A 13,044-nucleotide genomic window follows, 5' to 3' on the forward strand; every position below is an offset into this window, starting at 1 on the left:
AAACAAATGACCAAACAATCTGCAAAACAAAACATTTATTCTTAAAAAAGTCAGTTTATGTACAGCAAGCCCCAGAGGAACACCCTGCAGTCTTCAAGACCCTTCCACGGTGCCTTCTTTGACAATGACTCGTGCAAGATTCCGTGCAAGAGCAAGCCTCAGCATTTCCACTTTGGTTGTCTCAACATCATCATCCTGGAAGGGAGCAGAGACTGGCTTAGGGGACTGCACACAGCGAGGAGCTGGTGACAGGATTGAGGTTTGGAAAGTAAAGATGCAGGTCAGGGAGAGGCATTTATCTCACATTTACATGGACCTCCTGAGAAGAGCAAAAGCTGCATTTCCTACCTAACAGCTCAACCCAAGGCAGCAGTGCCAAGCCTTTTCATTCCCTCAATGCTGCAGGGCTTTGCATGTGCAGCCAATGGTTCCCTGTTCTGTGCCTGGAATGCTCAGAGCCAGAGCTGCTGGATGGCAACATCTCAGCTCTTCACTGTCCCTCTAAGGTGAAATTATTTAACTTGGAAAAGCACCATGGTCCAGTGCAAACCATCAGAACATGAGGAGTAGGAGCACTCCTGCACTGGGTTTGTGAATACTTCAGTCTCTTGTTGATGCTTCATTTGACTGCCCTGAAGCCACTGTGCCAGTCTCTTGGACTTGGGCTCTCCCCCTCTTATGCCCTTACTAGGAATATAAATGCAGTTTCCCTTTTTGACCACTCCTGTGGCCCCCCTCAATTCATTATCCAGTTATCCTCAGAACTGGGGCTACCTGGAATTTCTGCTTATCTGGATTCCCTGCTGTCAGATCTTCCAGGCATCGCATCAACTCATAAGTCTGCTCTGCTGAAAATATGACCTGTGGAAATCAAAGTATTTACTGAAAAAGATCAAATGTAAGGACATCACAGGCTAAGAAAATAATGCAGTTGAAAGAAAGAGAATGCTTTTATACTCCCACAGATCTGTTCTGATCCCTGAAAGCACAGGATCCAAGGATAATTCAGGCTGGATATGACTTTGGGAGGTCTCTAGTGCCACCTCCTGCACCAAGCAGAGTCAGGTGTAAAGTCAGAGTGGCTGCTCTGGGTCTGTAATTGCTGAATTGTCCTTGATGGATCTTAAAGGAAAAACTGTGCTTAGAAGGAGGCACTGGAACAATCTTGGAGCCAACTACCCAAAGGAGCTGGATGCAGTGTGTGCCAAAATTACCAGTTCAGATGAATTCCACTGTTGTTGTAACAGCAGGGAAATAAGGTGAAAGTCAATTTATGCCTTACTGGGTCCCTGTGTGTTCCCTGCTGGGACACTTGGAACTGCCATGGACAGGTCCTGGCAGGAGCAGGAAGGGAGGTTCACCACTTTGAGCTCCCCTGTCAGGAAAAAAGAAGAGGCCCCGGGGGGCAGGAGCTCACCTCCTTCTGCTCGAGCAGCGGGAGCGCGTCGGTGAGCAGCGTCATCCAGAAGGAGCAGGGGGCGATGTGCGCCGTCATCAGCGTCAGCAGCAGCCGCGCCGCCTCCGCAAAGCGCTGCTCCCCGTACAGCCGGTGGAACTCCCGGTACTTCCCTGCCAGGGGCACGGGCCATCAGGGGCTGCCGGGCTCTGGGAGAGTTCTCTGCCCCAACAAAGCCCTGGCACAACCACCCCGGTGAAAACGAGCCCAAAGCAGCCCCGTCTGGGGGAATCTGGTGCAGGAAGGAAGGGGATAACAGAGCCTCCCTGAAAGGGCAGCCAAACCCCGCTGCTGTTCAGGGTGAGCTTCAGGGTTTGCATCAGCTGCCTCATGCTGAGTGTCTGCAGGGGAGCAATGCCCCAGTGCCTTAGAGAGCAGAGAGAATATCCTTTCTGAGGTCACAGTGTATGAGGAGGTCTGAAAGGCTGCACCATCTTCCTTGGTTGTTTAAATGGAAACTGGAATCTCTGTTAATAGGGAGAGTTCTGCATTTGCTAAGAATTAGTGAGATCAATATCCAGCATGAGAGAAGTGGCTGAGGATGAAAGTGGGGTTCATTCTGTATCCACTAAACTGTCACAATACTGGAAGTTAATGATCTCCATTCAGAATCACCCTGACCAATGCTTGAGGTCAAGGCAGAGACATGGGGCAGTTGTCTAGCATGTTCTAAAAACTCCAGGGGAAAAACAGGTAGAAATATTTTCAGGCCTTTCAGGATTGTTTAGAAAGAGCAGAAAGGGAAATGGCTTCTCTGGGGAGGCCAGTCACCAGATGATGTTGTGCATGTAGAGCTGAGGAATTACCAATTTGATAAATAATGTTTAGGTTCTAGACCTAACTTAGGACAAGCTTTAATGAAGGAAATTCAGTTCTAGTTTTGCAAGCTGGACCAAGTGGAAAGAGATAAATTCATGCTCACCCTCCCTGTAAGGGTGGCATCAGGTAGAGGGGAGTTGGTCCAATGCTGACAGCTATTCCAAATTCCTGTCAGACTCTTGCCCCTGATACTGAGATTCCTAACTCACAGCATCAGAGAAATAAATTTCCTGCTTTGGTCCATGAATGAAAGGCCACAGAGCAGCTGCAGGCAGAGGGGCAGGTTACCACAGCCTGCCTTGTGCCAGGCAGAAGGAAGCTGTGGAACCTGAAGGAAATGAGCTGGAGGCCCTCACTGTCTCTTGGCACAAGTGTTCAGTGAGAGGGCAGAGAGGGCTCTTGTTCCAGTGAGCTCAACTGGCACACTGAACCCATACACTGGAGACTTTGGAGAACTTGATAAAATTATAGCAAGGTCAACATAACTTAAACTAGTGGATTACTGTTCCAATGAACCCCCCAAGGTAGCATTTGTTAGTATTTCAGAGCCTCTCAAGGTAGTGATACAGTCTGGAATAAGGACAGAGAAGTTAAGAGTGTCCTGCTCAGAGCAGAGCAGGAACCTGGTGTGAGGGCAGCAAAGGCCAGCCCTGGTACAAGCTGCATCCCAAACCACATTCACCATTTGCTTTCCTCTCATCACTAAACAGGAGGTAGCCAGCTGGAAGAAGCATAAACCCAAGTAATTCCATGGAGTTCTCCACAAGAGACCAGTATGGACCCTGCAGGCAGCTCTCACCAAGGAACGTGAGCCGGTCACTGAGCAGCATGGACGGGCCCAGATTGTCAATGAGGTCCAGGTCAGAGAAACACCCCCTTTCACAATAGTCCTTAAGGAATCTGGGGAGAAAGTGCAACACAAGGAAAGCTTAGAGGGAAGGACATCATCCACATCCATTCTGTACCTCCTAATCCCTTCCCAGAAAACTTGACTGTAGGCTCAGTTCCATCTCAATCAGCCTCCCCCAGGGTTTCAGACGTTGTCAAACATTCCCTGGAAGTGGCCAAGGAACTGGTGTAATCTACATTTAGCAGATGCTTCATTGACTCTTCTGCATTCTGTGGTAGTTGAGATCTACTTTTTGAAAGAAATAAGTGAAGGAAGGCAGGAAGCTGAGGCTGGTGGATGCCTAAATAACACTCTCAGATCATAACAAAAGCTCCGTTTTTCTGCTGTGTAAAAAAGTTGATAAGCAGCAGGAACAAAAACAATGCTAAAAGCTTTTCATCTGTTTTGTCACAGTGTCCATTATGCTGCTTTCTGCAGAGCTGCTTCCTGTGATTTTTTTTCATACTTTGGTTGAAGGAAATGTAATGATTCCCACTCCCTCAAATAACAAACAAAAAAAAAACCAACCCCCAAACCTCAGCCTAGCAATCTCTTACCACTCCTTTTTCCAGTGTTGAAGACAGAGTGTTGCCTGGCCACCTACCCAGAGAGTAATTTCAAAATTGTATTCTTAACTATGCAGAGACTGGTCTCTCCCTATTTCCAATGAGCAAAACCCACACGACATGGATTGTTAGAGATTACAAAGCATAAAGAGTTGCCAGAGCTTTTGCTGAGGCCTGAGCCAAGTGTCCTCACCTTGATAACAACCCTCACACCCTAGAAAAGCTCAGGAATTTTGAGAGGTTCATACAAAGCCAAAGACACAATAAAACCACTCCTTGATGAAAACTTCTAGTAGAAACAGTGAGATTTTTAGTAGAAACGGTGGCTTAAGTGACTCCCACTCGTTTGGAGGTTGTGAGGCGAACTTGATTATAAATTATCAGCTGAATAAAGCACAGGCAGGGATTATCCTCTACCTTAGTGACCCTTAGGTTACTGTCTGGCCCATCAAACATCTCTGTCACAGCAAATGAAGGGCAGAGGACAGAAGTTGTTAAAAGAAATGTTTACCCAAGCAAGGTCTAAGGGGGTTGGACTCTGAGATAAAGCCAATGTGTTTTGTCTCTAGCTGTCAGGAAGGAAAACAACATAGAGAAGGAACAGCTGGGGTACTGCAGAGGAAAACACCCCAAGGTGTTTTCTGCTTCAGAAGGTGGCTGGCCCCAGTGCAGCAGTGGGAGCTTTGCTGGCCCTGGCAGAGCAGCCACGTGCCCCTGTGGCCAGGCCGGGCTGCTGGCTGACTCACCGGTCGGAGATGAGCGTGGCGAAGGCGGCGTCCTTGGCGCGGATGCTCCAGGACAGCGCCGAGCCCAGGCGGTTGTTGCGCAGCGCCTTCATGGCCATGATCTTACAGATGCTGCGCACTGCGGGAGCAGGGCCAGGGGCAACAGTGAGTGCCAGCAGGTGCAGCTGCAGCACTGCAAACAGACACTCCAAATGCACTACCTTGTTCCTGCATCTGCCTCTGCTCACAGATCCTCAGCACCTTCAGGGCCTTCTGCTCGGTGCTGAGCGGGATGCGCTCGATGTGCAGCTCCAGGTACACCCGGCCGTACTCCGGGCAGTGGTCAAAGTAATCCACCCCCAGCTGCCACAGGCTGAGACAGAGGAGAAATCACCACCTTTCCAACCCATGAAATCTTCAGTGAGCACAGCAGTATAGCCCCAAGGAGAATCTGAGCTTGCATTAATAACTGTTAGCTCTGACTAACTTTGTCTTGTCCTGAAATGGCTTTTCCTTCCTACCCCACGTCAGTTCCCTCTACCATAACTTTGGAATGCTACAACTTTGCAATGTGTGCAGCTCGTGCAAGACACTTCTTCAGTGCAAGACACTCTGCACAGTGACAGGAGTGGCTGTGCCCAGGTCATGAGATGTGAAGGGCTCTAACAGACAGCTTTTGTCTCCACTCAGGAAGGGAAATGTGCCAATCTTGTACAATCCCTTAGGAATACTTCTGCTGAAATTCTAACAGTGGCTGCTCTAAGTTTTGCCCTTTTACTTCATGAACATGTAGTTATTTGTTTTGGCTGCCTCAGTCTAAGTCTGTCCTATGAGTAATAAAACAAAAGTTGGTACCTGTGATGGGAGAAGAGTCCTGAGGCATACTCCAGCAGGAGGAATTCACGCATATTTGAACCAAAACTGGGGGGAAAGAGAGCAAATACCCAGATATTATTATTTGCATCTCACTGGAAAAATCTGATTACTTTATTTCATATGTAATATCAATTTCTGCAGCATGTTTTTTTTGTTTGTTTGTTTGTTTTTTCCCTCTGAGCTATCTTAATCAGCTTTATTCAAATAATGCAAATAAATACTTACTAGAGATTGTGAGACTGCAGGAGTTTGCAGTGATCCAACAGGTCAGTAAGATGAGCCACAAACCACCAGTTGCTCAGGACAATGCTGTGTTTGAAGCAAAAGAAAAAGCTAAGCCTAACACTACCAGGGACTGTGTCCACAGGCATTTTTTACCAATATACAGCTCTGTTACAATCCAAGGTCTGGCTGCAATGTCCCAAACCTAATGGAATGCTTTTAATTGCTGCCAGCTTCATGGATTTTTGCTAAATTCTTTACAAGGATGATCAGGGCTCTGTACCCATACCCCCCTCCCCAAGTACACAGAAGCAATATTGTAAAGCTAGAGAATCAAAAACCCTAAAACTCAACCTGCATTCCTTGATCACTTGATGGATCTCAAATTCAAAGGCTGCCATTAAAATCATGTCTAATGGCTCAGGGCTGCTGTCTCCACCCAGGAACAGGTCCATACTAGACTGTGGAATGAGATGACAAGACATGATAAATGCAGAAGCAAGACATTTGTTTGGATGTAGCCGTTATTTTATGAGAAATAACAGGTCATAGAGGCATCCCATTAACAAAATGGGATTTTCCTCATTTTAGCATAAGGGAACTGGAAAAACAATTTGCAGGAAGACTGGCAATATTAGGACACTGAAAAGCGGGTCTCCAATAATTATGTGTCAACTTTATCACTCTCCCAGTCCTTTTACAAACTCCAGACAACATCTTACAGGTATGTCATTGCTGTAAGATTTCCCAAAGATTTTCTTTCAGTGTAGTAACCCTTGTGTGCTTGCAAGAGCGGAGGATATTTGAGTAACAGATTTCCTACCTGCGCATAGAAGCGCAGCTCCATCGGCTTCACCGTTGGGTGGGAGTATAGGAGCCGGGTGACCAGGAAGTGATACCACGTGGTCATCAGCTCCTTCTTCTCCAAAATGGCATCCTCATCTCCCAGCAGGATCTAATGGGACAAAAACACAGCAGCAATGCTGCACACTCAGCAATGGACACAGATGAACTCCAGCTCTCCGGAGGCATTACTCCTGCTCTGCAAAGGTGGGGATTTATTCAAAATTATATAACAAAGATCCTTCTCACAGCCCAGTTTCTATATCACCTTAGGATTTTGGACAGGAAGAGAAACCCATCTACCCAGGCTGGCAAACCATCAACAGAGGACAGGAGACATTAAAGTTACTTATGGCTACACTGGGCTCCTGACATACAATACTTTCATTCTGACATTCAATACTTTAGTCCAAAGTTTCCTCTGTTCCCAGCAAAAACACACCTTGCAGATGGACTCCATGTGGGGATTGGAAGCAAAAGTTCCATCCTGTAGATACCTCTGGCATTCCTCGTGCCAGTGCTGCCACTTCAGCTCCAGCTCTGTCAGTGTCTGGGTGTTGCCAATCTGAACAAAGGGAATAAAGGAAACACCAAGTCAAATCACATCAGGCTCTTGTGCCAAACTCATGGTCACTCCTGATAAAAAGCTAAACATGAGGCTGTGCCTGTCATCTTTCTATGTTGATTTATCACCTAACAGAATTTTATCTTAATTATTGAATTTTTGGACAATTCAAAAACACAAACATTGTTACTATAAAGGAGTAAGACTGAGATGTTCTCAAGGGGAACAAACTATTACAGGGGACACAATTGGGTGGCTTTTCCCAACAAATTGCATGAAAAAACACTTGTACATACACTGGGCACAGGCATCTTCTTCATCAGCTCATCCAAGATTCTGTACATGTTCATGGATGTGGGGTTGGCACTGGCTTCCTTGGAGAGCAGGTGCCGCGCTTCGTCCATCCGGCCTTGGAGAACAAAGATATCCACCTGCAAAAACCCCCTGTCCATCAGCTCCATGCTGGGCAAGATTCTGGAATGCCCAGGAAAGGGATCAGAGGGGCATTTTAACCTGTGATTCAGGCAAGGGAAGTGGTTAAAATGTTTAAACTGTAGGCACTGCTAATTCAAGTAAGAGTGTAAGGGTCACGAAGGATGAGCAGGCAATGAGAATGGCTTCATCCTAAAGCCTGCACAGGCAGACAGAGAAGAGGAAGGAAAGCACAGACATGAATTGCTTTTGTTTAAGAATCTTCCAGGTGGTGATACTCACCACGTTCCAGAAGAGCTTGTGTTTGGATGGACTCTCACTGCTCAGGACTTCCCTGACCATGCTGTCCACGTCACACACGTGGAGCCGCACCCAGTCCAGGAGGCGCAGCAGCAGCGGCCCAGCTGTGCAGACACAGGTCCCCTGTCAGTTCCCAAACTGCTCTCACACATTTTGTAACAGCTGGACATCACTAGATGAGATTTATTGACTGGATTTCTACCTGCCTACCCCAAACTACAGAGTTCCTAAAGCAGAGAGGCCCTGGGAGCACCCAGCCTCTGACAGGATTTCCTGTGGCAACACAATCCAACAGAAAACCCAAACTTGAAGAAATAAAAAGTGAGTGATCCACATCATAAATCTTGCAATGCCAAGAGACAAATAGAATATTACTGTTTCTTTTAGCATTATTTCATTATTACTAACTGAATATGAGGAAGAAATTTGGCACTAGGTGACTAATTTAGATGACTTAATCTGTAATTTGTGAATCTCTCCTGAATTCTGGGACTGTGTAAATAGCACGCTTGTTTGCATAGCATCATTTCCTTCAAAAATTATTTCCTACTTTAAAATGCCAATGTAAACAGACTAACTTCAAAAATGGCAACCTAAAGTTAAAGAAGTTGTATCAGAGCTGTAAAAATGTCAACTGGCATCAACACATTTGATGCTTAAAGACCTGTTCAAGCTTATAAATAAAACAGATTGGCAACAACTTTTGATATCCCTCCTCTTCATAACCTATCTGACAAAGAAACAATTTAGATCAGTGAGGAAGAAAAGCAGAAGGCAAATTGAGTAGCTTGACATAATTCAATATAAAGAAGGCAATTAAGTGAAGCAGAAGGGGTATTAAAAGGCTTATTGACATCCTGCATATCTCTAAAACATTAGACTATGACTCAGTGGATATGATATACATTTTAAGCAAATAAATATGCAAAGAAGAAACCCTTCAGTCTTTACACCAGGATAGTTCACAGCTCACCTGTAGCTGCTTCAACAAACAGAATCTCACACAGGTTCCAGATCAGCTCCACTGCAGAGAGAATGGAAACCTGAAGGAAAGCAGGGCCAAATTTCAGAGCTAGTCATTATTCCAGTTTTTTAACCACACAAAGGTATCTGCTGTCCACAGCAATCAGTTCTTGCAGATTCTGATATTTCAGATATAAAAATTAAAAGACATAGGTCACAATTTTACACCTTTTTTTTTGGTCAGAAAACACTGACACTGTGCAATGAAATGCAGCAATAATCTGTCACCAGTGAGCAACCTAACTGGTCTTACTTTCAGCCTTCCTGCACTTTTAAGACTCAGTACAAACATCAAAGGAAGGAAAAACAGCCAAGGAAGCAACATCTCTGCAGCTGATAGGACAGAACTGGTGTGAGCACTCTGCTCTTCCTAGAACACTCCCATGGATCTGACAGCTCACTGTCAACACCCAGAGGTTACCAGGAGGCTGAGATGCAGCTGACTGGAATCAGTTTGAGAGATGAAACACCACAGAGCCAGTCTGAAGCTTTTCTTGTCAACTTCGGGATGACAAGAAAAGATCATATCTACAACAGCAAATATGTTTATGACATGGCAGTGAATTGAGGTGTTGGGCATCTTTATTGTTTTAGAAGTTTTAGAATTAACTATTTATTTCTATTTATTCTTGGTCATGAATTGCATCTCATATAGAAGGCAGAGTTAAATCTGAAGTGCCTCATGCCTCAGTGGTGGCATGGTGAATTCACCAGCCAGTAATCTACATTCAACCTGCCAGGACTGCAGATTACCTGAGTGCTGTACTGGCCTTGCAGGGCAGGATCCCGGGTCGAAACTGAGGGGAAAAACAAGGAAAGTCAAAAAGCAACATATTCACCTTTGACAGTCCCTTCTGAGCTTTGACAGCTTTACCAATATCTGCCACATGAGATATGAAAGGGCTGCAAGTCCCCAGAAAACCAGTTACAATGCTGTGGGAAAAATCAGTCCCTGACCAGATTTACAAAACAACTTAGAAATCTCTAGCATGGAATTAATCTTGGTAATTACTGAAACCAACACATGCTATTGTACCGTAGTTGCAGTAACCATTACAATCCTACTTTCATAATTGCAACTGGTGTTTCCTTTTCCTGCAGTACAAGAACAAACAAACTTACCAGCTGCCTCGTGCATGTCCTCCATGCAGGCTCTTATCACTGACCGGTAGTTTTTACTCACTTGAACCAATCTGCCAAACACAAAATGACTTTGGTTGGAGGGAGCTGTTGGAGTTTTAGTGCAATGCCCTTGCAAGTTTCTCTGCAGCAGCAACACCCAGTACCTGGGTGCATCCAGCTGGAATCAGTGAGACTGTGCCACACTGTACCAGAGTGGTTATTGGAAGGATCTGAGCCTCGATTTGTAAAACCCCCCAAAATGGCCATCCTATCCGCCCCGCTGCCACTCCAGTGCTGGCAGAAGCTGCCTGGCCAGCGGGTGCCTCCCACCCTCCCCACGCACTCACTGCGCCTTCCGCGACTTCCCCGCCAGCTCCTCCTCGCTCCGCTGCAGCCCCATGAAAATCCCGTGCGACTCGTTGAAGAGTTTCCGCAGGGTCTGGATGTAAATGTCCTGATCCCTGCGGACCACGAAGACCTGGGAGGAGCTGGGCGCTCCATGCCCGGTACCTGCAAGAGAGCCCGTCAGCGCCCTCACCGCAGAGCCGGGACGGGCACGGGAGCGGGGCAGCACCGGCAGCGGGACCCACCTGCGCGGTCGAACAGGGTCTCGCACACCAGCACCTCCGCGGGGCCCCAGGCGAAGCAGAGCTGCCGGGCCGACGGGTCCGCGCCCGGCACCACCTGTGAGGGGACGGTGTCGGTCAGCGGCGCCCCGGCCCCGCACCCCCGGCCCGGCCCCGCACCCCCGGCCTTGCCCCGCCCGCCCATCCCGCACCACGAGCGGCGGCTCCGTGTCCGGCTCGTCCATGGCGGCGCCGCGCTGCTCCCGCTCCCGCTCCCGCCCGCCGGAGCTCCGCAGGCCCCCGGGCTGCCCGCGCTGCCGCCTGCGCGCCCCGCGCCCCCGCGCCCGGCCCGGCCGCTGCTGCCCCGGCGGAGCCGCCGCCCGGGCACGGAACGGACACGGCGGGACCGCGCCCCCCCGCCGCCCCGGGACAGGCACCGCCGCCCGCCCCGGAAGCGCCGCCCGCTCCCGAGGCCCCGGCGGGGCGGGACAGGCGCCGCTGCGCCCCGCCCGAGCCGCCGGCCTGAGCCGTGCGGGCGGGAGCTGCTCCGGCGGGCTCTGCGGGCGGGTGGATGGACGGATGGATGGATGTCACCCCTTCACAATCTGCCTTATTTTCCTGTCAGCACAGATTCAGTGCTGGGTGGGAGCATCGCTGGTCCCGGGTGTGCAGTGCAGTGATGTAGCTGGTCCGTCAGCGTTCACACATTTATCGAGTTGGTCAGGTTGGAAGCACCACAGACTCGGGTCCAAGCTGCCTCTCTGCTCCAGCAGGCTCATCCCAGAGCACACCGCAGTTCATTGTGTCCAGACAGTTCCGGAGTATCTCCAGCGAGGGAGACCCCACACCGTGTCTGATCTCTGTTCGAGTGCAGTCACTCGCACAGTGTTGTTTCCATGCTCGCTTCATTGACTGATTGCTGTGTAACAACCACTGTCCCCCATTCCTTTATGCATGTCAAACTCGTGTAGGTAGAGAAGCCTCTGGGATGTTGAAGGTGACGCTCTGGAGCTCCTGGGCATTGATAAAGCTGATGAATTGAATTATGCTCTCTGACTTCAGTGAGTTGCTTGCAGGTTGGGGAAGGAATGTACTGAAGCAGGATGGCAGCAGGAAGAACTGCCACAGTGCCTGACTCACCCATTCCCTCCGGGTCCAAGAGCAGGTCGGAGTCCCCTGGACACGGGGCAGAGGCGCCTCCTGAGGCTGCTGGAGGCTCATCAGCATCTCTGTGAACGCTGGGAGCTCACCTGCCCTGGCATTCAGCTCAATAACCTGGGCTGATCAAACACTAACAGTGCCCTGCTCCTCTCCCTCCATTCCACTCTCCTCCCCACTTCTGTACTCCTCACTTTTTGCCTGTGCTAACCAATAACCGAGTTATTCAGTAATACACTTTTTAAGACAAGTATTAGCAGTGCTGCTTTGTTGGTCTCACAGCTGGAACCAGTCCCTCTTAGGCTGGTGCCTTCCCAGGACCCTCACTAAAAATTAACTTTTCAAGATAACATAAATAATTTGCTGTCCTTATATGAGAAATGCTGCAACACTCCATGGCTAAATTGCCCTTTTTTACTTATCAGCTGCTGCATCCATAATTTCCAATAAAAATAAAGCCAGCAATTATCTCTGGGAAGACCATGTAATGTAACCAGTCATGCTGAGAAAAGGAAATGGTGTCTGTTCAGGTCAGAAGGAATGAATTTTTGCAGGTAGAACAAATTAAATGCTGAGAAACCTGCTTGAGAAACTGAAGACTCTTCAGTTTCAAACCCCTCACCATTTATCATGGGGAAGGGTCTGTGTTTTATTATTTGAGGATGTATTTGAATCTCTGCTGTACAAAGTCAAATTCACCTATTGTATTACACAATGGTCCTGCTCTGTGCTGCAGACTTCTGAGGATGTTAGTGAGCATCCTAAATCCAAAATACCATTCCACACATCACTAAAAGCAAATCAAAATCAGATGGCTCAAAACCCAGGAGTACAAGGCCTCCTGCCACTCTTTCTCAAGGCTAAGGTGCTGCTTTTTTAACTGCAGCAGTTTCTTGTGAGTGGAAGAATATATTTAGAGTATCCATGTAACACTGTGTAGGGATCCTACCGTGTGAGAGGTGGATCTAGAGTGGGACAGAGTCCTCTGCTGCTCCCAGTCCATCTGTGTAAAGAGACACTGAAAGTTGGAACTCTTTGATCTTCTCCTGCTGTCTCTTGGCACACAGCATCCACTTTCCTCACTCCCTAAAAGTGTCAGTGGCTTTTCATATCCGCAGCATCTGTTGTTCTTAAATGGATGATTCCTGCAAAAATCATCTTGGGGAAGGTGAGTTTTATATGAAATCTTGATATTTTTTAGTCCTCTTGAACACTGGCTGGAGCTCTGCTCATATCTAGAAGGGAAACCTTCCTGCTCACTTCTCAAGGAGGCTTCTCTGCCTCTCCAATCCATATAATTGACCAGAACTAGGAATTTCCATGTCAGTGTGGAACTTCACATTGCTCAGAAAGGCTTTGGAGTATGGGATGTGGGTCCAGCATGGAAAGCAAATAGAAACTGTGTGCTTTACAGTCCAGATTAAAAGAAAAAAACAACAAAAAAACCCCAAAGGTCTGATGAGGATAGGAGTTACTACCTTG

At 47.9% G+C, this 13,044-nt stretch overlaps 1 protein-coding gene across 1 annotated transcript; it reads right to left on the reverse strand.

The window, feature by feature from the left end:
• Window positions 1–20: 20 nt before the first annotated feature.
• On the reverse strand, window positions 21–10,803 carry NUP85 (nucleoporin 85). The gene is made up of 19 exons (XM_079323435.1): window positions 10,617–10,803; window positions 10,429–10,522; window positions 10,186–10,348; window positions 9,839–9,909; window positions 9,470–9,513; window positions 8,667–8,736; window positions 7,676–7,797; window positions 7,258–7,392; window positions 6,839–6,961; window positions 6,377–6,508; window positions 5,908–6,014; window positions 5,557–5,640; window positions 5,311–5,376; window positions 4,677–4,828; window positions 4,477–4,594; window positions 3,075–3,175; window positions 1,418–1,569; window positions 775–861; window positions 21–195 (listed from the first exon to the last, which is right to left on the reverse strand). Exons 1-19 carry the CDS (start codon window positions 10,647–10,649, stop codon window positions 94–96), a joined length of 1,956 nt encoding a protein of 651 aa, XP_079179561.1. The 5' UTR covers window positions 10,650–10,803; the 3' UTR covers window positions 21–93.
• Between the last annotated feature and the right edge of the window lie 2,241 nt (window positions 10,804–13,044).

This window comes from Erithacus rubecula, assembly GCF_903797595.1.
Source record: "Erithacus rubecula genome assembly, chromosome: 20".
NCBI lineage: Eukaryota > Metazoa > Chordata > Aves > Passeriformes > Muscicapidae > Erithacus > Erithacus rubecula.

Bases quoted from the DNA above. Each gene is read 5' to 3' on its own strand.
- NUP85 (XM_079323435.1), bottom strand. From the start codon at position 10,649: ATGGACGAGCCGGACACGGAGCCGCCGCTCGTG. The intron at 8,737-9,469 runs GTAATCTGCAGT...GCTTTCCTTCAG, and splicing joins AAGGCCAGTACAGCACTCAG to GTTTCCATTCTCTCTGCAGT. The intron at 7,798-8,666 runs GTGAGCTGTGAA...GTGTCTGCACAG, and splicing joins GTTTGTTGAAGCAGCTACAG to CTGGGCCGCTGCTGCTGCGC.